The sequence below is a fragment of the Grammomys surdaster genome, unplaced genomic scaffold (assembly GCF_004785775.1).
Source record: "Grammomys surdaster isolate TR1022 unplaced genomic scaffold, NIH_TR_1.0 60, whole genome shotgun sequence".
In the NCBI taxonomy this organism is placed as follows: Eukaryota; Metazoa; Chordata; class Mammalia; order Rodentia; family Muridae; genus Grammomys; species Grammomys surdaster.
The window spans coordinates 374,582-402,515 of NW_021604562.1; the positions used below are offsets into that span (position 1 = coordinate 374,582).

General features: G+C 37.9%; 1 protein-coding gene across 7 annotated transcripts in view; it reads left to right on the forward strand.

Annotated features, from left to right (window-relative positions):
* The window catches only part of Enox2 (ecto-NOX disulfide-thiol exchanger 2), a 253,647-nt gene that overhangs the window by 207,121 nt on the left and 18,592 nt on the right, over positions 1–27,934 (forward strand). For all 7 annotated transcript variants that reach the window (XM_028763093.1, XM_028763298.1, XM_028763358.1 and 4 more), the window contains 3 exons: positions 2,233–2,445; positions 4,608–4,714; positions 15,144–15,258. In XM_028763093.1, the coding sequence (XP_028618926.1) occupies positions 2,233–2,445; positions 4,608–4,714; positions 15,144–15,258 (435 nt within the window). The remainder of the gene's footprint in view (positions 1–2,232; positions 2,446–4,607; positions 4,715–15,143; positions 15,259–27,934) is intronic.

Consider the following 27,934-nt stretch of genomic DNA (forward strand, 5'->3'; position numbering starts at 1 on the left):
TTATTGATTACCCCAAAGACTTAGCTACTACCCATGAAATGACCATTGTTAAAGGCCAAGTTATTGCATAAAACAACTATGGACTCTTCTAGATATTGCTAAGCCAAACTCCATTTTTTGTTTTGTTTTTGTTTTTAATTCCTGTTCTTGCTTGATGCTTAGAGTCACTTTGTTAATTTGACATTAATCGTCTTGCCTGTTCTCTTGTTATAACTCCAATCCAGTCTCTCATTTTTCTGAGTACAGTTGATTTTATTTAGTGAATGCTGTTGTCCCATTCATCTTACTCGTGACACTGACCAAGCTCTAATGGTATGAATTTGCCCTGCTTCTGGGCTTCCATTTCAGCAAGATCCAGCTAATTCTACTTTCCAAATAAATAGGTCTCACTCGTCAAAGTTGTTTACATTGTATTTAAGAAATCTCTTTGGATTGATTTTGACTTCCTGCAAGGGAAAAACAGAAAGCATAGCATCCCAAACTGAACTGAACTAACAGTGTATTTTGAAACCCTGGAGAAGCTTTCCCTTAGTAAGATGCCGGTTCCAGGGCTCGCCTATTCACAGGACACCAAACAAGACGCTCTACATCCAAAAAGAAGAAAAGAATGTGTTGGTTGCACAGCCCTAAACTAGAACAAAGAAGTAATCTCAGGTAGGAATATAAATATTAGGCTAGAACAAAGAAGTAATTTCAGGCAGGAATCTAAATCTTAGGCTAGAACATGGAAGTAGGCTTCAGACATGAAAATGACTTTAGGCTAGGACAGGGAAGTAGGCTCAGATACTTTGGTCATCCTGATAAACCCTAAGAAACAGTGATCATGGGAGTGTTCATGGAATTTTGTTTTATTGCCTTGCTTGTTCTTTGACTATTTGTGTTTATTGTCTTGCTTGTTCCCTAACTATTTGCATCTATTGTATTGCTAGTTCCTCAACCTAGAACTGACATTGATACTTGCATGTAATTAAAATTGTATAAAAGCAAAAAGGAGGAGGGGGATAGCATGGGGGTCCTAGGGAGGGGAAATGGGGAAAGGGGATACCATCTGAAATGTAAATAAATAAAATATCTAATTAAAAAAGGATAAAAAAGTAAAATAAAAAGAAAAGCACAAGCAGCATCAACATAAAAAACTATCCAAGTAATGAAATGAAAAGTTGCTCTGTGGGAAGGACTCATCTACTGATGTGCTTGCACTGAAAGGGGGAGTGGGGCAAGAAAATGAAATTGCACAGCCGTATATATCTACTTGACTAGGAGCTTCTAGCCAGAGAAGAGTGTGATGCTCTAGAATATGGCTTCCATTGAATGTTCTTAGAGTCTGTCTCACACATCTGTGAGAACAGAATGTGTAGGTAGCTAGCTTGGGAAGCTGGCTGGAAGGTTTGGAAGAGCAGTGCTGCTCTCTTAACATTAACACTGACAGTGACTCCTGATGAACTGCAGTTACCTTCTTGGAGACGAGAGAAAAAGTGTGTAGACAGACAGAAATAAAAGAACTGCATCAAAAGAAAGCATGCCTGGGACTAAGAGGATGGGCTAGAACTCAGGATGGGACTCCAGAGTACTATTGTAAAAGGTTGAAGATGGGAACGCCTGTACATAAAGAACCCACTGACCTCATTCCTTAGGCTCTTTCCATAAGTACAGTTCCATGGACCAGGGTAAAGGTGCTACATATCCAACTTAAATGCAACCTTCTCGCTGGCTGTCCCTTATTAAAATGCAAGATAACAGAATGACACAGTTCCCTCATTGCTAATTAATTTTTCCTCTCTCTCCCGCTCCCCGCCCTCTCCCGCCCACCCTCTATGCCTTTCTGTGTCTGTCTTTCTCTCTGTGTCTCTCTCTCAGTCTCTCTCTCTCTCTCTCTCTCTCTCTCTCTCTCTCTCTCTCTCTCTGTGTGTGTGTGTGTGTGTGTGTGTGTGTGTTCACTGGGAATGAAAACTGGACTTCACACTCCTTTACAGCCCCAGAAATTTTATGAAGGAAAGAACACATCCTTTCTGAAGCCATAACCTTCATAAGCTATAACCAATTTGCCTAGCCTTTCATTCGTTCTTTCTTTCAGTTTGCTTCCTCTATGTGCATGTGTGGATGTGTGGTTCCTTACCTTCATTAATCCATATAACTGTAACTGCCAGAACACCATGATGATCTCTTTGCCAGCATATTGGGAAAATGGAAGGTCATTGACAGTAATTTTCCAAATAAACTCTTCTGTTTCAGATGATTCCAAATTTTCAGAAGCTGTGCAGACCTTGCTCACCTGGATCGAGAGAGGAGAAGTAAACCGCCGCAGTGCCAATCACTTCTACTCCATGATCCAGTCAGCCAACAGCCATGTCCGCCGACTGGTAAATGAGAAAGCTACCCATGAGAAAGAGATGGAAGAAGCAAAAGAGAAGTTTAAGCAGGCCCTTTCTGGAATTCTCATTCAATGTAAGTAGAACTTACACTTTTGCTAGAAGGCTGAGTATTGTATTGTCAAATCCCAAAGCTCTAACACAGGACACGTGTAAGCACCCCGTTTCCATTTTCTCTGGCTTTGTTTCTTCAACTCAGCAGAAGCATTGGGATATATGGAAGCCACAGCTTTTACAACCCTGGTCCTCAGTGGAGGACTAGATATTTTATTGCTGAACTTAGAATATGATATTAGAATTTTATAGCTGTGTTTCTTCAGACTTCCATGATTGTCATCATGTAACATGTTTTTAAGAATTTGTAGTAATAAATAAGATTATATTTTCCCAGGATGATTGCATAAAAAATAAATTTTCTAATTCTACATTTTCAATTCAGTTTTCTTTCTTCCATTATCTTCACTAGATATGATAGACAGCATAGAGGTGAGAATCCATTGAAATGGCCATTTTTAAAAGTTATACCACTTCAGATCTATCCAAGTTCTATTAAATAAAATAGATCAGATAAATTCTCAAGTACTGTTTTTCTCCCACTGTGTACCAAAATTATATGATGCCATCCTTTCAAAAAGATGCTACTAAAGAGCTAGATTGACCTTTCAAATCAGGGCAGGGTTATGAGTTTGCTTTTAAGCACTTATGGTCTCCTCTCCCTATACTTTTCTCTCTATACTTGACTCATGTGTAATTGGGATTAAGGAACTTTTACATTTCCACTCGTATTTTAGAAGTATATATGGACATAAAATCTAAGAGGGTAAACCACAGATCTTCAGGACTTCAGAATAAGTGGAAAAAGAGAACAGCAAGAATTGTGAGAAACCTTAAGTTGTAAAAACGCAATGAAGACATGGTTGTAAAGAAAAAATTTTGTCTGAATTTCCTTTCTGTAAGAATCAGGGGTTCTTCTACTGCTTTCTTTCTCCCAAAATACTCAGAGGCAACTTTCACCTCACTTGAGCCAGAGAAATGGCCTCCCTGACTGGCTTCCACGGATTGTTCTCTAACCTACACACACGCGCACACACACACACACACACACACACACACACACAAAATGTTTTGAAGTTTCCCTCTCTTGAAATAGTTAGCAGAAACCCCGGAAACATTCATGTGTGTTTCCACTTTTAACATTTTAAGGGCTCTTGAACTATATTCTTTCATAATTTTTTCTCTACTCAACAAGTCTATGTAAGTGCACTTAATATAGACTTGATCATTTTATATTTCTATATAATGCTTCTGGTTAAACATGACTTAGAATAGTGAAAAACAAATTTTCCTTGAAGCTAAGCATTCCAGTTTATTTCAGAGGGCTACTTAATAGAAAGAGACAGTGATTATGAGTGACACACAATCTTATATGTGTATGAAATGTTATGGTGAAAACCATTGTTTTATATGTTATCTACAAATTAACTTAAAATAATAGTAAATCGAAGAATTCAGTGGTATAGTTTCTAGTATAGTTACAAAGTTAGTAGCACTCAACTAGATATAAAATCTGAACCTAAAACACATGTATTTTGACTCTTGCTCTTTTTTTTTTTTTTGCCAAAATGGATACAGAAATTTGTATTAAAAACGTTGCTCCTCATCTCACCCTAAACCAAGAGATTCTTCTTAATGTATATTGATGTCTCTTTCCTTGAGTCTCTTAAAATTATAGAACTCATTCTGATTGTAAGTGAACTGCCCCCACTGGCTCATATACTTGAACTCTTAGTCCCCACTTAGTGATGTTTTGAAAATTGTAGAACATTAAGAAGATGCACATTCACTGGAAGCAGAAGATCACTAAGAGCAGCTATAAGCTTTTCTAGTCTTGCCCCACTTCCTGTCTGCTCTGTGCTTGTTGATTGACATATACTAACCACCTCACACTCCTTCGGCCATGCGTTCCAGTCTATAATTAAATATATCCCTTGTTAAACTATAGGCTAAAATAGACCCTCCCTCCCTTAAGTTGCTTCTTGTCAGAATTGTATCACAGCCACTAGAAGAGTAACTAATAGATTACGTCGTCACATGTAGTCTTATCCAAGTTCAGCCATAGCCTGGTTTGTGTCATAACAACTTCAAACAAGCCTCATGTTTCTCTTTTATTTTTTTTCTCTCACTTTCTGCCCCTGGATGATGATTTGGCATGATCTGACTGCTGATTTGATACTGCAGTTGAGCAGATAGTAGCTGTGTACCATTCCGCTTCCAAACAGAAGGCATGGGACCACTTCACAAAAGCACAACGTAAAAACATCAGTGTTTGGTGCAAACAAGCTGAGGTTGGTAACTTTCCACTCCGGGAACGTCTCATGGGAACAGTTTTCTTCCTTAACACGTTATTGGTTTGGAGTTTAACCAGAATTAAATAGAGCCTAGCTCCTGTGGTCACAACAAGGTCCCAGTGAAACACTGAAATGTGTTGTATACCCTTTCAACATGCAGACCACCTGCTGTCAGAGGGGTAAGAAATGTGCAGATGGTATCTTAAATGTATCCTGCTGGCTAGGAATCTCAATAGTGAAGTGTAGCTGGGATAATTGTAGTTTACTTCTCTGCACTGGCTAGGTTTGAGTACAATAATAATTACTGACCTATGCTTCTAGCATTAGTAATATTAGGGCTGTCATCCATTTATTAGAGTGCTTTGACAGTCAAGACTAGAAGCTGTCTGCTGGTATGTTGGAGCAAAGAAATTTCTGAGCTTCTTTTATCAAATCTGTTCAGCTGTCTATATAGCTGGAAGATTTAAAAGGAAGAGAGGACTGGGATTTTAGATCAAGGCTGACACACACCATTCCACTTCTGGTCAAGTAAATTTTTAACATAACAGTATACCATGTGTAATATGACTAGGTTACTAGCCTGAATCTGGAGGTAAAGCACATGGCAAGTTTCTTTTCACTGAGTTACCTGTGCAGATGCTTTTACTCAGGTTCTTCTGTGCTGATAAGAAGCTTAACTTCCATGGGCCTGATTTATTTATTTATTTATTCATTCATTCATTCATTTATTTATTCATTCATTCATTCATTCACTCATCCACTTATTGTCTATATATACAACAACTTTTTCAGCTTCTTTTATGGTTCATCTGGCCATTCTGTTAACAAATGCATTGTAATCATAGTTCAAGTTCTCATGTTCCTGTTTCCCTTTTTCCATCCTGGCAAGTGAATTCAGTACCTTTACACTAGACAGACACTTTTCCACTGAGCTCCAGCCTCAATACCTAACACTTACATTCAAAAAGCATCTCTGCACTGGTTATCTCACCTAAGTAAGCCTTACGATCCATGCACAGAATAGTATAGACAGAGAGTCTAACAAGAATTCAAGCATCAGCTTTTATTAGGTTCGTAGCTTTGTGGATTGAGCAAGTAATTCCTTACCTGTTAATTGGTGGTGGTAATAATAAAACCAGTTTTATAAGACTAAATGTTTAAGAAATGTATAAGCAGTTTGAAAATGTAAATGGTGTATTTGAATTTATTATTAACAAGTCAATAAGGGTATACAATCTATGTTTTGCATGTAATAAGATAAAATACAAAAATGTTAAATGATTTTTAAAAATTATACAGGTAGGAAGTATAGTAAAAGGATTCTTCTCTGATTTCGGCTACAGACTTCCATGTAGTTTTGAACAGGTCATCTATTTTCTTTGAGACTTTGTCTCCTAGCCTTTGAAGTGAAGTCAATATTCTTGCCATTCTGTCCTTCTGTGAGTAGGTACTACAGTTTGTGTAGGAACAGCTTAAAACTTTGAGAATGTGTAAAGGAAAATAAGCCAAACCCTAGTCCTAAACTTATAGTTTGTAAAGCATCAGTTTCAGCTCAGCAGAGAGAATTGAGAGTCCCTGAGAAATCTCATGTAGACAGCCAGACAGGTAGTATATACAATCATACAAAGCTAATAGTGTCTTCATTAATTCTAGATCTCTAGTGTCACTTTGGAATTAAAACATTTTCAATTTTGGAAATTGCCAACAAGCAGCTTTGGCATCCGTGGGGTGGGTAAACCTAGGTAGGCAGTGGGTGATGGTCAGTGCTTACAGTGGCTGATGGGGGTCAGCCCAAATATTGACAGGGACTACTGCCTATGGCAACCAGTGATTGGAGAAATTACTCAAGAGACTTTTCTCTGAGGGAACGAAGCTTAATTTACTGGGGCTGGCACTCCCTGTGGCCACTGAAAAACCCTGAACTCTTTTAACTCCTTCAGGCCAGCAAAAAAAGAAAGGAAAAGAGAAGATTCATACATATATATATATATATATATATATATATATATATATATATATATATAGACACTGAGTGAATGAAGCAAAAGACAGACTTCAATAACCTTATACATACAAGTACACACATACATGCAAGCCTACATACATACATATAAACAGACAGACACATACATATTCACACATATACACAATGGTGGTAGATGGAGCAAGCTCTGACCTACACACAGACAAGCTTTACAGTTATACGAACATACACATTTGGTGGATGGAACAAAGTTCTAACATACTCTCACACAAACTTTACACATATACATACATACTCATGCATGTATACATATATACTTACATACACACAGTTAATAGGTGGAAGGAACAATGTTCCAATATACTCTCACACCAACTTTACATATATACACATAGTTGATGACTGGGAGGAACAATGTTCCAACAACTTTACTCATTCTCCCATGGCAAATATATGTCAGCAGCATCTTTCAAGCAGTATAAAATTACAATGTGATTATATTTTAGTTTTCTTCTAGTGAATGACTATGAAAAAACAATATGCTCCCCAATACCTTTACAAGAAATAACATCACATAGTACAGGTAAAGGAAAGGAATTATTCCCAAGAAACCACATACATTCGTAACTAAGCAACTTGTTATAGATTAACAAAGTGTGAGCACTCGAGTAATTTTCTTAGCCAGATTCTTTTACTAGCCATCAGCAATTTGCAGTTACAAAGAAAGAATTATTTTATCATTTATCTTTAAAAGTAATCTTCTAACAATCTACCTAGGGAGTATAGCCTTTATACCTAAATCCAGTCATAGTAAAGATAGCTATGGTGGTGAGCTGGACACTTCTGCAAAGCTAAGGAGAATTGAGAATCCTAGAAGCCCTTCAACAGTAATGTCCTGAAGCCTCCTTGACAGGGTGATGGTGAGAAGATGCATGGGCACCATTGCTATATGAGTAGTCTGTGCCAAGTTGACCAAATGTATTTCCTGTTTAGTTGACTGGATTAAGTCAAAGCCCACCTTCCTCAGTCTCAGGAACTAAAACTACTACTGACAGTGAAACAGAGCAAGCTCATGACTTTCCTCTGGTTTTTCATCCAACACTGAGACAAATCTCATGACCTTCCTCTGAGTTTGCCTTCCTTAAACCCCAGAGAGTTCTTCCATTTTACACTGCTATCTCCTGAACTGAAGTGTAGTTTTCCTATTGTTTTTGTTTTTGTTCTCAACTCTGCAAAATCTCCTCTGATAGCGGACCACTGAGAAGACTCAAAAGATATATCCTATGGGAAGTGGGAACTTGTGCTCTTAGCATGTGGCTGTCTTTTAGCATCCCACTGAAAATCAGAACAGCTCAAAGTCAGGTGTTTCATCAAGTTAGACAGTTTTGACATCTTCTTACAGTTGCCTCAGGGAACAAATGAGCTGGTGGAAGGTTCTCATTCTCATTTACCTGTATTCTCACTCTGCTGAATAAGAGATGGAGCATGAACTTAGAAAAATGCCCATCTTTGAGGGACTCAGATACTATGAAAGTACATGCCAAGATTTACTTTAAGAGGCCATGCTTTTACTTTATTTGCTTTACTTTTCTGGTTTGTGTGTGTGTGATGTTCCTGGAAATGAAATTGGAAGGGATGCTAAGAGAGGGCTGAAGCCCCTCCTCTTACTGCAAGTAGATGCCTACAATCACAGCTGTATATATTACAGGGGCTCCTTTTTTTTTGGTGTTTCAATGTTTTTATTTGTGTCAGTGTCTAAGTTAGAATGACAGTAGCAGTACTTTTTTAAACTGAAGTGGAAAGTGAATAAAACACACCATTCTAATTCCTAATGGCTCCTGTGTTTACCATGACAGAGGTATCTCCCTACAAGGTTTATTTTTAACATGAAATTGATTAAATAAATTATTGAATAATTAGTAACAGGGAATCTTTTCTACAGAATCATTTGAAACTTTGTGTTTCTTTCAACCTGGCCTGCACTAGGTGGTACACCTTGGACAATGTATAAAAAAATAGAACCATAGCCATGAATATTAAGATAGTACCCTCTCTCATCCTTCCTCAGATAAGATTTCACACCACTGAGCCTAGAGAAATGGGTTTCCAGGTGGATAATGAAGTCATCAGTGTGCCTTGTTTGGTTCACTTGCATTAAGACTGGCTGTTGGCCTTCAACCATTGAAAAGCATACTAACCCACTTTCGTATCAACCTAATTTGTACACTGACATAATTTGATTCTTAGATATAATTTAATAAAATGAAACAATTCACAAATACAAGTTTGGTATCTAAGAATCAAATTATGTCAGTGTACAGGCTACTTATTTCCCTAGCCTATGTTTTTGTCCACTCTATCATGACTCCTTTCCTACCATGTTTCTTGTTAATGTTGAAAAAAAATATATAGGCTAGTAGGATCTTGTTACACATTTAATATGGAGTGTTGATATTCTGGTAATCATGTTCCTATCATAAAACATGAGTAACATCAATTTAAGTCCACATAAATATTTGTGGGACTATGGTTAAATAATTAACAACTAATGATTTATGGTTTGCTTACTTTGTAATAAATCAAAGATGTCAACTGGTACAAAGTGATTCTTTGCATACATTTCCTTCTGTCTCTGTTTCTTTTTTTATTCTATATGAAAGTATTTTTGTTCTCCATTGTGGAGCAGTGTGAATTTCTAAGTTCCAGAAAAAGTTTGCTACCATTAGCACAGACTCAAAATCATTAAAATGCCATTTCAGAAATCACTACCTATTCATTGTTCAAATGAAATGTACCACAAATTTAAAGTGGGAAAAAGGGTGGGGTGAGAACTTTAGGGCCACTTCTTTTTTTTTTAAAGTATTCTGTCGGTGACATATCCCAGTAGATTTCATATGGCAATTAACACATACAAATTACTGAAAATATTCTTGCATGCCATTACCACATTTTAGTTGCAGTACTGTATCAAGAAGTAAGAATGACAATTTGAGCAAATCTGAGAGACAGCTATTACCTTTGATGTCTGTACTGTAGCAGTTAAGAATCCACTCCCTTCTTGCACCTATGTCTAAACTATTTAGAATGGGTTTGGGGGGTACTTGCCCCCTATAGTCTTTTACTCTGAAAGTATTTGTAAGGCTTTCTTTCTCAAAGCTTTTCTCATTTAACCAGAAAATGCAGAAAACACGTACTGAGTACTTTAATGATACGGTTTTCCAGGAATTAACATTTTACTTTTCTTAGAAGTACTGTCATTTACCAAAAGATCCTTCTAGATTTCCTTTGATATGGTACCTACAGCCTCTGCTTTTCTCTTTGTTTTTGTTCCATTTGTATGACTTAGTATTGGGTATTTGTAGAAAGATGATCAGACCCTTAGGTTTTTTTGTAGTTAAGGATTGTATAGTTTATACAGCAGTCCACTGATTAACTTAGAAAATACTTCCCCTGAGTTTTTATTTTCATCTTATTATTAGCCAAAATAACTTGTCCCTGAGGTATTTTGAAGCATTTAGGTAAAATTTGACCCTAATTATGTTATGTTTCTAGGGGCATTTGAAACTATAAAAGATCTTCAGTTGAGACATATCATTAGTTGTTGAAGTTTTTGCATTTCTAAGATCTTATACTGTCTTACCAAGCTGGAAGCAAAAGGCTGATTTGTGGACACTGGGAAGCTACAGGACAGGTGATAGTTTTAAGATGTTGCTTCCCTGGGATACTTCCCAAGAATGAACACAATTTATTCTTGATATTAGTGACACATGTGAGGTGAGAGTTGGTTTCTGATTATACCCTGTGACAGCCTACATTTTTGTTAGAAATCTAGACAGCCACAGTTTTTTATGATGCAGTAAACTGTACAATGTTTGAATTCGTCAGTGTGTCAAACTTTGTTATAATCACCTTCTAGTAACAGCTCTGATTAAAATTGAAATTAAATCTCATGAGATAGAATGCATTCACAGGAATAGGAAATTTCCTCACTGCCCTCAATGCAATGAGTCTGAATAAGACATAGCACACCTTTTTTCATGGCAAGGCCCTTTAAAGTTCATTTATCATAAGCAAGTCATCATTTTCTAGTTTAAGTAAAGTCCCTGCTACATGGGAGGTACTGTTAAGTATCTGATTTTTCTGCTGCTTCTTAACAATCAGTGATGACACTAAATAGCTCACTTTTTAAAGAGTCCTTCATTTAGTATTAATGAAAACTTAATTGGAACTAGAAATCAGTCTTCCTGGTAAATGAATAAAAAGGAGGACTATTAGGGTAGTGACTAACTATAACATTATCAATAAATACATTTGAAGGTCAGGAATGGTGGCACATGCCTTTTATCCCAGCACTCAGGAGTCAGAGCTAGGCAGTTTTTAAGTTTGAGGACAGCCTGGTCTACAGAGTAAGTTTCAGGACTGCTAGAACTACTCAGTAAAACCTTGTCTGGGAAGAAAGAAAGGAAGGAAGGAAGGAAGGAAGGAAGGAAGGAAGGAAGGAAGGAAGGAAGGAAGGAAGGAAGGAGGGAGGGAGAGAAAGAGAGAGAGAAAGAGAGAGAAAAAAGAGAAAGGAGGGAGGGAGGGAAGAAGGGAGAGAGGGATGGAGGGAAGGAAGGGGAAGGAAAGGGAGAAAGAAAAGAAAAGGAACAAAATAAAGATGTTTATATGGGATAAGTTACATCAGACAGCTTTGAATGTTTCCTATATTAAAACCCAGTGGGAACTAGCCTAGGTAAGACATTCTCAGCTTAGAACCTAGGAAATGAATAGCCAGCCAGTGGTGTCTAAATGATTGCAAGTAGCTCTAAAATGTATAGTTCACATTCTTTCTTGTTTTAGTATATGTGTATATATGTGCATACACATTCATATGTGTCTGAGGGTGTGTGTGTGTGTGTGTGTGTGTGTGTGTGTGTGTGTGTGCATGTATTTGAAGGCCAGAGGACCATACTCAATATCTTTCTCAATTGTTTCTCCACCTTAATTTTTCAAAGTGTCTCACTAAACCTGGAGCTTGCTGATTCATAGACTGGCTGGCTAGCAAGCCACAAGACCCTCCTGTCTCCAGCTCCCAGCACTGTACCAAGATTTTTACCTGGGTACTAAGGATCTAACTGGAGTCCTCACCTTTGCATGGCGAGCATTTTACTAGCTGGGCCATTTCCAAAGCCCCTCATATTTTTAAAGAGACTTTTTTCCAGTAATCACCATGGCTCTCCCAGCTCCCTTTCAGCCTGGAAAAACTTCATTCATCATTTCCGAGGCTGATAACTCTTTTGATGATGACTTACTGCATTTATGTTTATCTGGAAAAATCTTTGTTTTATCTTCATTTTGAAATGTTTTCCAAATGTGAAATTTTTAATTGGTAGGCATTTTAATTTCTCCACAAACTTCAATGAGATTGTTTTGCTGTTGATTTTCCTCTATATATAATATACAATTGTCCTCTTGCTACCTTTAAGAGTTTTTTTTTTTACTGTTTTTAATTTCCTGTGGTTGGACTATGATGTTCCTAGACATACTTTATCTCACATAGGTTCTGCCTTGAGTTCACTGAGCTCCTTGTATAAGTGGATTAATGCCCTTAGTCAAATTTAAGAAATTATCAGCCATTATTTCTTCTTTCCTTACTCTCTTTCTAAATTCAATCACATGTAGGTTTAAACTTCAATATCCAATCCCACAATTTCCTGAGGCTCTGATAATATCCGTCCCATTCTTTTAATTGGGTGGCATGAATGTATCAATCTGTCAGTAGTCTTTAAGTCCCTAATTTATACACAGCACTTCTTGTAAGACATTTTTCTCTGAAGAGATTCCCTCTGTAGAGGAATTGTAATCCAGCGACATGGCTGCTCTGATCACAACTAAAACCTGTATAATCTGACTGGAATGCAGACATGCCCTTAGTACACACCTTTAATCTCTCTGGCTGGAATCCTTTAGCATACAACTTTAATCCCAAACAATGACAGCTAATTGAAGGGCAAAGTGAAAAATCAGGCCGAAAAACTTGACAGATGAGCCAAAGATAGGATATGCCCAACTCTCAGGAGAACAGCTTCTTAAAGGCAGTGTAGTCAGTTGGGAGTTGAGTTAATTGAGAGTCAGCACAGCCAGTTTAGTTGAGTAAAGCTGAGTTCCTTTCAGTTCTGTTCAGTCAGTTGAGTTCAGTACAGGGGAGTTGAGTCCGTGAGTTGGGAGTCAGTGCAGTGAGTTCAGTGGAGTTGAGTTCATTCATGACTTCATGCACTTCAGTTCATACACCAGAGACAGTTGAAGCCAGAGAATAAGGAGCCAGATTAGAAAAAAATTACCAGAGTTAATTTGAAGCCAAGCACAGCAATTCAGTAAGAAGCCAAGAGAAACTAGATTGGAATAGTCAACTTGGAAGGGAGTTTGAGCCAGAACAGCTGAGTTGAACCATCTAGAGCTCAGAAAGAACTAGGGATGGGTGAGCTTATTCATCAGTAAGTCTCAGAGGCTGAAAGTATTCTAGGCCTAGATTACACTGTACAGAGGCTAAAAGTTTCCAGGCCTAGGTCTAGGGATAGTTTGTACAGAGAGAGAAATGCTCTGAACTCAGCCCAAGCCATGTATTTGTAGAGCTTAAGGATGGCTCTCATCTCATCCCTACATCTGAAGGAATAGAAGTTATTTTACATTCCTCACACTCAGAAGTTAAAATTCTAGAAAAGTCTATCTATACAGTGAATTTTAATCCAATTCTGGTCACTCAGCTTTGTGATTCATAAGTGTAGTGTTTAACAGGAACTACTTAGCCTTAAGTTAGTATGAACATGTGGGTGTGTATGTGTACATGTTCATATGCATATGTTTGTGCATGTGTATGTATCTATGTGGGTTTCTTATTCATATTACATCTTAGATATACTAGCTGTTCTTGGATCTGCTGTTGTCTTATTTTGTGGAGTGACTTTTATCACCTAATCAATTCCTCATTATTCTACTCCTTTCTATGATAAAAAATTCTTCACATTAAGTATTTCTTGATTAAATTTTTGTTCTGCTGATTGAACTCTTATCACCAGATGCTGAAAAAAAATCATTCTGTCAAAAATTTTACTATACAAAGATATGTGGAAGTAACTGACAATAACATCATAAAGGTGTACAACAGGAACTTTGTTTTCTTCATTCATTCTTTCCAGACCCCACAAAAGAAAGAAAGAACTTGTATCCTTCCTATTTTAAACTAAATGAATCTGTGGGATGTTTTTAAGGTCTCTGACCTTCTGATAAGATTCTCCATCTTTTTATTCAATATGAACATAATTCCTTGATATCAAGAGGATAATTAAATAGGACTTTGATTCTTTGTTTACTGAATACCACATCTGGATCATTTCAAGGTTGCTAAGCTAGAGGTTTTTATCTGTTGGATAGCAGTTCCCGATAACAATTTAACTCCTTTAGCCTTAGCCAAACTACTTGTAGCCTTCTGTGCTTCTTTGGTAGAGAAATCATGAAAAAATGTGAACATGTTTTTGAATGTAGATTGTAAAGAATCTGTGTGTGTCTGTGTGTCTGTATGTATATATGTATGTATGTATGTATGTATGTATGTATGTATGTATGTATGTCTTCCTCTCTCCATTATCTTCCTTTTCCTCCATTCAGTCCTCTCTTCACACATACACACTTCTTTCTAAGATCCCTTCCTTATATTCCAGTGGCTGCTTTTCCACCAACCACTCTGTTCCAATTGTTTAAGCCACAAAGGCCAGGTTTTCTGTTAGAAATTTAACTACCCTGTGACTAATTCTCATGTGCTCTCAAACTAAGAGGACTTTTACAATTTGGGAAATTTGTCTGTTGTTTGTTTTTTCACTTCTTCCAAATGCCAATTCCTCATTATAATATTCCTACATTTATTCACTCCCCAATGAGATCAAGTAGTTATGCATTTCATTTTTGTCCAAACATTATAGTTATTATTCATGAGAGAGTTAGTCTGGTAGAAGTTTACTCTTAACAGTTCATTGTTTTTTCTGTATCTTATGAAACTATAAAATCTTGGTTTAGAACTCTGTTCAGCAGAGCTATTAGAAGACAGGAAATAGCAAGCAGCAAAATTAAAGTGACCAACATGGGAAGGTATAAATGACAAAACATTAAAGGGACATTCCAGAGATCCACACAGGTAAGAGGTGAGTCTTTTGTGGCCAACTCACCTTTCTAATATGGAATGGACTTAAGAATCATAGGCTGCTAGAGCTCTGGGTCTGGAAAGCAAGCTTAGTGCAAAACAGACTGTACCCAAGTGTGCCTTTTAGTGAGACAGTTTAGCCTCAGTGCGTCCTTGCCTTTTTGTCTTAAGGGCACCCTGAGAGTGTTTAATATGTCCCCATAACTCAGTCCATTTCCCCAACATGTTCTAGATTTTCCCCCTCTAAAAACTATACCTTTTAACCATAGGAAATTCGCAACATTCATAATGATGAATTAATGGGAATCAGGAGAGAAGAAGAAATGGAAATGTCTGATGATGAAATGGAAGAGACAACAGAAACAAAAGAAACAGAGGACTCAGGTAATGATAATTCTGGTTTGTTTTGTGTAATAAGCATTTATTTGCAGTATAATCATATAATTTAGGAGAAACTATCAAGATTTTTTATGGGTTCATAGGTGGCTCAGTTGCTTAAGTGCTTACCAGCCAGCATAAAGAGCTGAGTTCGGGTCTCTAGTAACCATATAAAAAATTAAAAGCTGGGAACAGGGACACATACAGCTGATCTCTGTGGTGAGGAGATGGAGACTGGACAATCTCTGGAATTTGCTATCCAGTTAATCTAGCCAAATCAGTAAGCTCCAGGGTTAGCAAAAAACCCTGTTTCAAAACACGCAGTGGAGTGTGTTGGAGGGAAAACTCCAGCAGTAATTTACACTTCCACATGTCCATGCACATGCATGGCACACACACGTGCACATCCAGTAACATGCACAATTTTAAATGACAGTTTTGAATAATGAACAAAATTAAATATTTCCATAAAGTCACAGTGTTTAAAATCTATAAGGTAAAAAAAATTATATCTGAAATATATAACATTGCAGTTACTTAGCAAATATATTAAGAACTAAATAAAAGTCCACAAAGAGTTGTCTGTGTGAAGATATTTATTTTAATCTAGTACAGTCATGAACTCACAGTAAGAGAAAGGTTATGGTGTTGACACCCAGTAGGCCTATAGGGTAATCTAGAACAATAAGACAACGCCTTCCCCATTAGTTTCATCATAATTATCATGGGTGGAAGATGACTATAAGAGTGAATACCTGCCAGTTTTTCAGATAAACCATTGCAAACTATCTTAGGACATCAATTATAAGAAAGTGCAGTAGAACAAGCATTGGGCTTAGGATATGGCTTGGTATGTAAGACCATTTACTATGCAAACAAGAGGGCTTGAGTTCAAATCCCCAGCAAGCACATAAAAAGCCAAGCATGGCCACGAATGCCTGGAACCACAGTACTGTTAAGGGATGGGAGGCACACAAGATGATCAATGGAAAATGATAGACCAAAATACCTAACACCCTTCTCTGGCCTCTATGTGCACATGTGGTTGTACCCATCTGTATACCACATGCCATATAGCACATACCCCCACATTTTTTTAATCAAAGCACTACACCTACTATTCAAATCTCTGATTTCTAGTCTCAGATTTGGGAGAGACTTCCCCCACAATCATCTTCTGTGTCATAACATCTCACTTGGAATTTGTGGTTCTTGGATTAATTCATCTAGTCTTTTTATAGCTGTTAGGTGCCAAGCAAGATGTAACAATTGGAAGTATACAAGTAATTTTATGTCTCTGCCTTTTGCTAGGGGGACATATTGTTTGACCAAAACTTAAACATGCAGTTCCCAGTCCCAGTGTTTATATACTGAAGTCAGAGGCTCTAATCCCATGTCCACCCTATAAACAGAAAGAACACCATCAAGTCAGACTTTGTAAAGACATCCATTCGATGTTGCATGGAATTTTCTGTTTTTGTAATATGCTTGATCCATAAATGTACAAACTACTGTCTGTGCTAGATACTATATAAGCAGTGGTTAGGCTAGCATTTCCAGAATAATGACTTGTGCAAATGAATACTGCAAACCTATAGCCAAACAAAGAAAAGACTGTAACAATAATGGAGCCATGCAACTTATTTAAGTGCTTCTCTAAGATACACTATAGCAGATTAATTATGACTCATAGGTTGCCTCAGTATCTCTGGTATCATATACACTGTTTCTACATTGTTACAGTGGTGGAATAAATGCAACCTAAGTCTGAGCACCCACTTGATGGATTGTAAAGTTTTTGGAGTTATTGGGGGAAGTGCAGGGTATGTGGAAAATTCATATTGAATGCACTTACTAGGGATATATAATTGCATTTTGCTTCTGTATCTCTTCTGAGTTAAAAGCTGTATTGGCTACTGCACAGAATCTTATTCGTTTAGAGACTGGAAACTCCCTGACAGATCATCTTATAGCTATTTTCTTTCCTGTTCCACATGCCAGGATGCTGCTTTGTCAAATAAAGCTATCTACAATAGACTTAATGGAGCTTACCAAATAGCTTTTCTCCCAGAAGGTTTCAATTCATTTTAATTCAAGGACTTTTGTGCATTCTTCTTCCCCTCGATCGTATCTAATTCTGTTATCTCGCTTCTGTAGTACTCAACTGTAGAAATCCTGCTCGATGTGAGCCAGCAAGAGTCTCCTTGGTTTTTATCTAAATCAGCTACATGTTTTTAGCTATCACTTGTTTCCAATTAAAAGCTTAAGCGTGTAGATCTCCAAGTTGTTGTTTTCTCTCACTGTGCTTCCCAGGTTTGAATTCGAGGGGCCTGTAGTGCATTACTGGTTAACTTTTACTCCACAAGCAAAGTAAAACAAGTCTTACCTTGACATGCCTCAGAGTTTCTGTTCTTCCAGAGACTCAGTATTAGCCCATATTTGTGGTACAGTACTTGCAATGGAAGAGAGGACTGCATTCCAATCTATTCAACAGGGGGAAATCACATTGGAGTAAATTAGATATTGTGAAATTGCTTCAATCTAGTGTTAATCATGTGCCCAGTAAGCGGAAGGGCTAAAAGGAGCTGTCCTTTTCTCCATCTCCATTTTTCCCTTCTTCAGTTAGATTAGTGGTTATCAGGGCTGGTCTACCTAAAAATCATTTCCTTAAGCATATGAACTGTTAGTCATGAGATACACATTCTATAATGAATAATGTATTTTATATGTGCAATTTGCTGTGAGAACAGACATTACATGCTAACAATCCCCATGTACCTTTGTTCACTGATAGATATGTTAATTAGATTGCATAAATCATTGTACAAAGGACACATCTATGGAAAAATACCTTGTAAACCTTGAGTATATATAATTCTCTATCAATCATAACTCAATAAAGCTGGAGAAAATTAAAATTAAAAACTAGTTATGAGATAGTGAGAATCTGATCCAGTAGGTCTTTAAGGGTTTCAGAAACTTCAATTATTTAGATTCTGGCAGTTTAGGAGCCATATTTTGTAAACAGCACACTATACAAAGTCTCCTTCTTTTCCCCCATTTCCTCCTCCCCATCCTCTACCTTCCACTATTCTCACTTCAAGAATTTGACCAATTAATTATTTCTATGTCCTGCAAGCTAACAGAAATATAAATATATATAAATCTGCATAAGTTAAAAAAATACTTACTGCTAACCTAAAAAGACTGATGAGAATCCAGTCTGGGTAGTCGCTATCAGTGTGATCCAGAGTAGTCACAGTTGTTCAGGGCCTTGAAAGGGGAACATGTCTAGAACAGAGGTAAGTGAGCATCCTGATGGTGCACATGAATAGAAGTAGGGAATCGATGCTGGAAAGGGGCAAGCTATGTGCTGGAGGATAAAAGATTAAGAAGGCACATTGGGTCTGATGTCTGGAGGAGAATGCGCTCTAGGCTTATATTTAGCATAATAAGCAATAGGGCACCATAAGCACATCAGACCACAGCACCGCTATGATGAAAGCAGCATGAAATGTACTTTTTAGAATATAATTTTAGAAGAAGACAGACCAGTCAGTTTCTGTTATAGGAATAGAGTTGTAAAATAATGAAGACCATGTCTAGAGTGATGTCACTAGGATGAAGAAGATGCAAGAGCCCTTCATAGAACAGACGAAAGGCTTTAGTGTAAGACTGCAGCATAGGTGAAGAAAATTAAAGAGTGTAAACTGAGCCTCTTCTCTAGTCTCAGAGACTAGACAGCAGATGAGCATATTAGTTCACTAGAGCTGGAATAGCAAAGTACTATAAACAGTGAGACACTTAAACAGTCGAGGTCTTATTGTCTTCATTTTTTGAGAACTAAGAAAATAAGATGGAATTATCAGCAGACTTGGTTCCTTCTAAAGGTTGTGGAACTGTTGTGAGAGTCTTGGTTTCTTAAAAAAAAAAAACCAGTTAGGTTATGTGAATATATTTTTGCTTTAATCCCGGGTGTGGGGTAAGAGGCTGTTTCACAGCAGGTGATAATTTGTCTCCTGCATTAGCAGGGGTGTGATTTTTGCCAGCTGAGGATAGTTTAATTCTTGGGACACTGGAGAGAGATAAATGGGAGAACCCTGAGAGGGGCTGTAGTGGCTGCTGCTCCCCCAGCTGCCCCAGCTTCTGCTGCTCCCTGCTGGTTCCTGCAGCTGCATTTCCTGGGTTGCTTCTTTGCTGTTGCTGGATTGCTGAATATTCTTATGACATTGAAGATTGGATGTCCCCTAGTTACCCAATACCCCTAATCAACAGGAAATAGTCTAAAGAGGTCTATGGCCACTTTCCCACTAACCTTCATTTTCTTCTACCTAGTGCTGGGGTCAGGGGGTGAGAGGGATTGAAGTGGAATAGGATTGGAAAGGTAGAGGTATAAGAACCCAGTTAAATAGCCAAGAGGTATGCCAACATGGTACATAATGTGTTCTAACCCCTCCCCGTTTCAGGCTGTTTGGCAGCAACCATTGGGATTCTTTGGCATAGAGGTATATTACCCCAATCTCTGCCTTGATGCTCACATGAAATCTGTCTGTCTCCATGCCCAAATTTCTCCTTTCTGTAAGGGAGCCAATCATTGGGTTATGACCCACCATAATGGCTAGAGTATAATTTGGTTACTTCTGTAAATGCCTTGTTACTAAGCAAGATCTTAGAGCTTCATTATCTTTGGGATAGTGGGGAGGAGCACAAAGTAAGCCACAGAACAGAGTTTACATAAATGGACTGAAATTAAAGGACTTGTTGTTATGGTTGAAGTTGATGTGGAGGAGGCATGGGGAGGCAGGGTCTTGCTGAGAGTCCAAATTGCTCTGGAACTCATTCTGTAGCCCAAATTGTTCTCAAAGTTTCAGTACTCTTTCTGTCTCTTCCTCCTGGGTTCTGAGATTACAAATGTTCACTTTTAAAGTTGATTTTTGTTGTTCAATAAAAGGGAAGACGGTTATAAAGAATGTCACTTCTTCAGTACTAGAAGATATAAGAACAGTTCTGGGAAATTGTGGAAGAAAAACAAAACAAAAAACAAAATGGACCCAAACTTGGATGAAGTTACATTTTAAAGAGAACTTTCTCTGACACAAGAGAGTGGTAAGCTGAAAGTATATATGCAGCCAGACTTCTGTGTATAGAAAAAGATCAGTCACCTGTTAATCACAGAAGCTATTTAGAAATAAAATCATGAAGAATGAGGAATAGATCTCAAGTACATATTGTAGAAAGCAGGGAAGGAACAAGAAACCGTTGAGAGATCCCATCAGCAAGGGCCAACATAAATCCATATTAACCTAGCTGCCTAGTTCCACAGCTTCCTTTAAAAGTGCTCTGATGCCCAGTAGAAAGAGCAGAGAAAGTTAAGTCAACTGACCATGAGTTATAGGCCAGCATGGTCAGCTTGGCCAAAGGTTTTCAGGAGGCTGGAGAAACAGAGGGCGCTGAGGAGTTGGCAATAGAATTGATCCAAAAAACAATTTGGAGGCTAGGTGAAGTTGGCCACTCCAAGAGTTTAAGGATTTAGGGAAGAAAATAGTCTTGGAGTGATCAAGTGGAGACAGTTAGCCAGGGGAGAGTCTATATTTGACAAAGAGATGTAGGTGTCATAAAGGGGATCTGTGGTGTCCTAAATGCATCTATGCTGGCAGAAGACTGGCTGGAGTCAAAATAGTGGCATATAGAGGCAAAGAGAATCAAAGAGCACTTGAGATTTTGCCTGAAGCCCCTTATAGCCACCTCTCTAGGCTATACTCGGATCATCTCCCGTTCTGTTGTTTTTAACTTTTACCCTCTGAGACTTGTTCAGGCTTCAATGTCTTCTGAGCTTGGAGCAAAATGCTTAACACTTTCTTTCTATCATCTTGTAACATTGTTTAGCATCTTCTATAATGAAACTTTACAAGAGTAGCTGAATCACTAAATATACTGTTATTATTTGGTTTTGTTTGTTTCCTTCACACCATTGGATATTTTTAATATTCAGAATCTGTTTTGACTCTTCATTGTACAGATACATGTCTGAGATTTTGCTTTCAGTGGCTCCTCTAGGAGTAGGTGTTCACAGCCACCTTCATATTTTCATATTGTCATGAGAAACTGGCAGCCCTCAGATCTAAGAAGCAATTGGCATAAAGAAAACTGTTTCCCACATAGGAAGTAGTCAGAAAAGAGAAGCTGAACACTAATGATAGCAGAATATAAATACATTCCCATACTGTGCTCTTCATATAAAGACCAACGAGTTCACCTACTCAAACATATTATTAAAAGGTAATATCCAACTTTTCAATGTTCTGGCAATGTACAAAAGACTCCCACTTCAGGAATGGGACCAATTAATATTAAGTCTGTGAAAGGAAAGACTTCATGCCCTCATTAAAATGACAAAAACCTCTACTTCAGAGAGTGGGAAATACATTTTGTAGAGAAGCATTCCCCACCCCCTTGGCTTTATAGGTGATCATTACCTTTTTTTTTTTTTTTTTTTTTTTTTGCTTAGTGACGGGTATAAACTGAGAAGATTATCTGTTCTTGCTTGCCTTCAGCTATCTGTCAGTGTTCATCAGCCTGACCTTTCCCCCAGGCAGGACACAAGCACTCTGTCTTCCTCATTTTCTCAGAGAGAAAATATTTTCCCATTCAAACTAGAGATTATCCCTCTAAGTGCTCTCCTGGATCTGCCCTTTCTTCGGTTGAGCCTCTCCATGTGACATGAACAACATGAACATAATCACTGGCCTGTAGTACAGGAAGAAACAGAAGGGAGGGAAATGAAATGTTACTTTTTTTTGAGCCATGTGGATCACCAAATGACATTCAAACTAAAGTAGAAACAAACAACTATCTATCTGTAGGGATCATGCTTTACAGAGGAACCTGAATGCTCTGCAGCCCAACTCCAGCTTGATACAGTCCTTGGTACTGATCCAGGAAACAAACCAAATATTACATTCTCTGTTTGACAGATGGTTAATGTCCCTTTTCCTATACCATTTTCTTCACACACTAATCACTTATATCATCTTCCTTTGGTGCTATGAATGCCTGATGAAAAATGTCCCAGCCACTGTGAGATGGCAAGGGTAGATAATATTTAGAGGTCTGGGAATGTAAGTCTCTGTGAAATGGCTTTCCCTTCAAAGACATAAAATCTGTATGGATGCAGAAGAAATTAAAATCAGTTCTAGAAAACACACACAAAATGAATGTGCCCTCAAAAGGGTCTTTTATAATTGATAAACTGAAAGTGAGATTTAAAACTACCATATCAAGATAATTACATGACCATTCATTCAAAACAAATGTGGACACAGAGAAACGCTTCCTATTACAGTGACTCTCTGCTTTAGACAGACAATCTAACCATATAAGCCTAGTAACCTTAGGAACACTCTTAGGTTCAAGACATTTAATGAAACTCAGTTCTTCCTAAAGGCAGATTCCTTTTAGGAATGAGGTATGTCTTAGCTTGAGTATAGAGTTCTCTTTTAAATCCAGACATGGTAGCCTATGCTTGAAATCTGGGCACTTGAGAGGAAGGGGAGAAAAAACAAGAGTTCAAGATCATAATTAAACTACATAGTGAGTTCAAAGCCAGCGTGGACTTTCTGAGACTCTGCTGAAAAAAAGATTCTTTCTGTATATAACTCATCTTTGTAAACCATATTCCTTACACAGGTGTTGAGTCTTTGAATCCTTTATGAGCCTCTTCTTCTATCGCTTTCAAGGGGGTAGAAGGTGCTTCTCCATCAAAGTTTTGAAGGTTTTGGTTCATCATAGTGAAGAAGGCATAGCTGAGTTGCTTACATCATGGTAAACAAGAAGCAGAGAGAATTGCAGATTTCTTTTTCCCTTTTGACTTCATGTGAGCAGCCAGTCTACAAAATGATGCTGTTTCCACTAAACAGAAAGGAGGGATGTGACCAAAATGAGCAATTCCAGCAGGACAGACATTATCCTGACATTTACATCCCACATGGTCACTGTCCTGTGCTGGCTCTGCTCCTTATCTGTAGTGTTCCTGACCTCACAGACAGCCTGACGTCCCTGTTAATCTTCCCCTTTACTCTCAGAGCTCCAAACATTGCCTTTCCAGGGGCTGCCTCCAGCACTCATAACTGACACATATTCCCCGGCCTCCTAAGCTTTCCTTTGAAATCTAGATTCTTCTACCATTTAATAGAATAGATCATTTTAATTGTTTGAATTCATTATTTTTCTTTTACTTTCTATCCATCCAAAATCAACCCCCATAGATAGCTGGGAAAATACAAAAATACAACCCACTTACACACTTAATGTATAATTTTGTAATTTAGGTCCAACTTGCTGTTTTTGTTTCCAGATTTCATATTCTATTGGCATTTTGAAGGCATGGAGTGAGAGTATAGTTAAGTGGTAAAGCTCTAGCCTAGTGTGTACATGGCCCTAACACCATGAAAAAGGAAAACGTTTCCTTTGATGTACTAGGTAAACAATAGAGATTAATGGAATCACCTATTTTTATCATAGTCATGAGCCTGGAATACAGAGTACTCAATAAATGTTTGTTGGATCAATGAAAGTCCTCTGACTAAATATTAGGAACTAGGCTTTATAATTTTGACCATGAAAATATGTACAAACTCATAAATAATAAAATTTAATATGGGTTTCTCCATGCATCTTCATTTTGATTAATAAATTTTCTTTTTTAAGATTTATTTATTTTAAGTATGTGAGTACACTTTCACTCTTCAGACACATCAGAAGAGGGCATCAGATCCCATTACAGATGGTTGTGAGCCACCATGTGGTTGCTGGGATTTGAACTCAGGTCCTCTGGAAGAGCAGTCAGTGCTCTTAACCACTGAGCCATCTCTCCAGCTCCAAATAAATTTTCTTTTAAAGGATTTTTTGGTTCATAGTAAAAGGGAAAACAATAGACTCCCTGTACAACCCTTGTCTCTACAGAAGACTTCTACTGCACCACGCACCATCAGCCTCTCACCTTCTGGGGCATTTATCTCCATCAGTGATCTCCATCATTTATCTAATAGTGATTGGCACATCGTCACTAGAAGTCCCTAGCTTACAGTAGGGCTCCTCTGGTGTAGGTATTACATACTATATTCTGTAGGTATTATCACATGTATGATGACAAGTTTCCTCCATGGCGGTACCATACCAAATAGTTTTACTGCCCTTAAGTTTGCGTTCTGCCTGTTCTTTTCCTGTTCCTGGTGGCCTTTGGCAGCTATGAATCATTTTGCTATCTCCATGGTGTTTCATTTTCCAGAATGTCACATAATGGGAATCAACTAGTGTGGAACATTATCAGACTGGCTTCTTTCACTTAGTATCATACCTTTGATTCTCTTGTGACTTTTCTCGGTTTGTGGATTTCTTTCTTTTTACCACTGAATGACATTGCACTGCCTGAGCATATCACAACCTATTTCTTCATTAACCCACTAAAGGAAATCTTTGGTGCTTCCAAGTTTGGAGAATTATGAGTAAATTGGTATATAAATATGCAAACATGGGATTGGGGAGGGGCATTTAGAAAACACAAAGAAGTACAACTGCTCAGCTCTCTGACAAATATATATTGACTTTGGTAAGAAACTGGCAACTGTTAGCAAAGGACTATTTACTATTTAACTCATTCCTTCTAGTTTCCTAAAGTAGCACATTTCATACATGATGATAGATCTTCATTTCTAACATATGCACTTCTTCCTACAAATTTCCTTCTAATCACTAGTTTGCCACACCCCACAGGTTTAAAGAAAACATGATTTCTTTTTTATTTAGTTTGCAGCATTGAAATTTCTTTGACCCATGATTATCTAAAAATAAGTTGTTAAATCTCCATAGCTATGTGGTCTTTTAATTACTATGAAAATAGTGTTATCTCATCTCTCTCCATCTTTTTTATTTCTATGGATGCTTTACATTTAAGTATACTTATTATGATTCGTATACTTGAGTCTTGGTATGGTTGGGGACATTAATTTTTATTTGCTTCCTGTTGTTCTTGGTTTTATTAAAAAATAAAGAGGTCTCATCATACAACCCAAGATGGCTCAAAACATACTATGTATCACAGTAAGTGGCTTGAGTAAGTTGTAGGGCTAATACTTTTGGTGGTTGTATTCCAGCTACAAATGGCTTAAAGGCACAATACACACATCATTCGCTTTAGTCTACATTTACAACTATTCTATATTTTTGTATTTATTTCATAGTGTAGGGTTAAATAAGGTCAAGTACTGAATACGGTGTGCATTTGTAGAAAGTATTCTATAAAATGCTTGCTTTGTTTACTAAATACAGAGAATGGACTGCTCATTAAAAATGAATTACTGTGTAGGCCAGACTGGCCTCAAACTTGAAGCTATCCTCCTGCTGTGGCCTCATGAGTCCTTAGAATGTAGACATGTGTAATCATGCATAGGTGAGGGACTTTGTTGAGCCACTCTACTGACAATCTCTGTCTTTTCAATGGTGCCTTTAGAGCAATGCCATTTTATTTTTTTTTTTATTTTTTTTTTAATTTTTTTATTGGATGTTTTATTTACATTTCATATGTTGTCCCCTTACCCCATCCCCCACCCACCCAGGAACCCCCAATCCCCTCACCCCTCCTCCTTCTTCTTTGTGGATGTAACCTCTATCTACCCCCCCACTCCCACCTCCCCACCCTCAAAACTCCCACCCCTGGGGCGTCCAGCCTTCATGAGGTCAAGGATCTCATCTTCCACCTGTGCCCAGCAGGGCCCTCCACTCTTCTATATTCAGCTAAAGCCCTGGATCCCTCCATAAGTGCTCCCAGGCTGGTGGTTTAGACCCTGGGAGCTGTGGTTGGTTGGTATTGTTGCTCTCCTCATGGGGCCACAAATACTTTCAGCTCCTTCAGTCTTCACTCTAACTCCTCCATTGAGAACCCCATGATCACTTCAATGGCTAGTTGTGAGCATCTGCCTCTGAATATGTCAGACTCTTGAAGACCTCTGAGGAGACATCCATATCAGGCTCTTATCAGCATGCACTTCCTGACTTCCACATCAGCATCTACCTTTGGTGACTGCACATGGGATGGATACTCAGGTGGAAAGGTCTTCAGACGGCCCCTCCTTCAGTTTTTGTCCCTCGCTTTGTCTCCATATTTGCTCCCTTGAGTATTTTGTTGCTCCTTCTAAGAAGGACCGAATCACCCCCACTTGGTCTTCATTCTTTATGGACTTCATGTGGCCTGTGAGTTGCATCTTGGGCATTTCAAGGTTCTGGGCTAATATCCAATAATCAGTGAGTGAATACCATGTGTGTTCTTTTGTGATTGGCTTACCTCACTCAGGATGATAATTTCTAGTTCCATCCATTTACCTAGGAACCTCTCGAATTCATTGTTTTTAATAGCTGAGTAATACTCCATTGTGTAAATATACCACATTTTTTTAATCCATTCCTCAGTTGAAGGACATCTGGGTTCTTTCCAGCTCCTGGCTATTATAAATAAGGCTGCTATGAACATAGTTGAGCATATGTCCTTATTATATGTTCGAGCATCTTCTGGGTATATGCCTAGGAGTGGTATAGCTGGATCCTCGGGTAATGCTATGTCCAATTTTCTGAGGAACCGCCAGACTGATTTCCAAAGTGGTTGCACCATCTTGCAGTCCCACCAACAATGGAGGAGTGTTCCTCTTTCTCCACACCCTCGCCAGCATCTACTATCACCTGAGTTTTTAATCTTAGCCATTCTGACTGGTGTGAGATGGAATCTCAGGGTTGTTTTGATTTGCATTTCCCTGACGACTAAGGATGCCGAGCATTTCTTTAGGTGCTTCTCGGCCATTCGAGTTTCTTCTGTTGAAAATTCTTTGTTAAGCTCTATACCCCATTTTTTAATAGGGTAATTTGGTTGTCTGGAGTCTAATTTCTTGAGTTCTTTGTATATATTGGATATTAGCCCTCTATCAGATGAAGGATTGGTAAAGATCTTTTCCCAATTTGTTGGTTGTCGTTTTGTCCTATTGACAGTGTCCTTTGCCTTACAGAAACTTTGCAATTTTATGAAGTCCCATTTGTCAATTCTCGATCTTAGAGCATATGCCAGCAATGCCATTTTAAATGCCTATCATATTTGCTGCAGTTTTCTCTGATCCTCCTTGTTGTTTCCTAATTTGTCCTCCAGACTTTTTCGTCTTTATATGGTTTTAATCAAGCATTGCCTTTGGTTTTTCCCTCTTCCCTCTGTATATTTTGTTGTACTTATTTCTAGCTGTTTTTGGATCATGCAAGTATTGCACAATAACAAAATATTTCCAGTCCCCCTCTTGTCCCAGTCATCCTTGCTGTCATTCATTTGATGTGTGCAAAGCATTCATAAATGTATGCATAGTCATCACTGACATTTGAAGTATTACACTCTAGATCATTTAATAAGAAAAAAAGAAAACATGCTATTTTACCATCATTTACTCAGCTTTTATGTTTATTTCTTTATGTAGATCTGAATTTCTGAACTATGTAATTTTTCTTTGCTCTGAACAACCTTTTTAATATTACTGTCAGAATTCCCCCTCAGTTTTTATTTAGCCAAAGAAGTCTTTATTTATTCTTGATTCCATTTGAATAGAATTTCACAGGGCACAAAATTCTACATTAGTGACCTTTTTTTTTGCTAAAA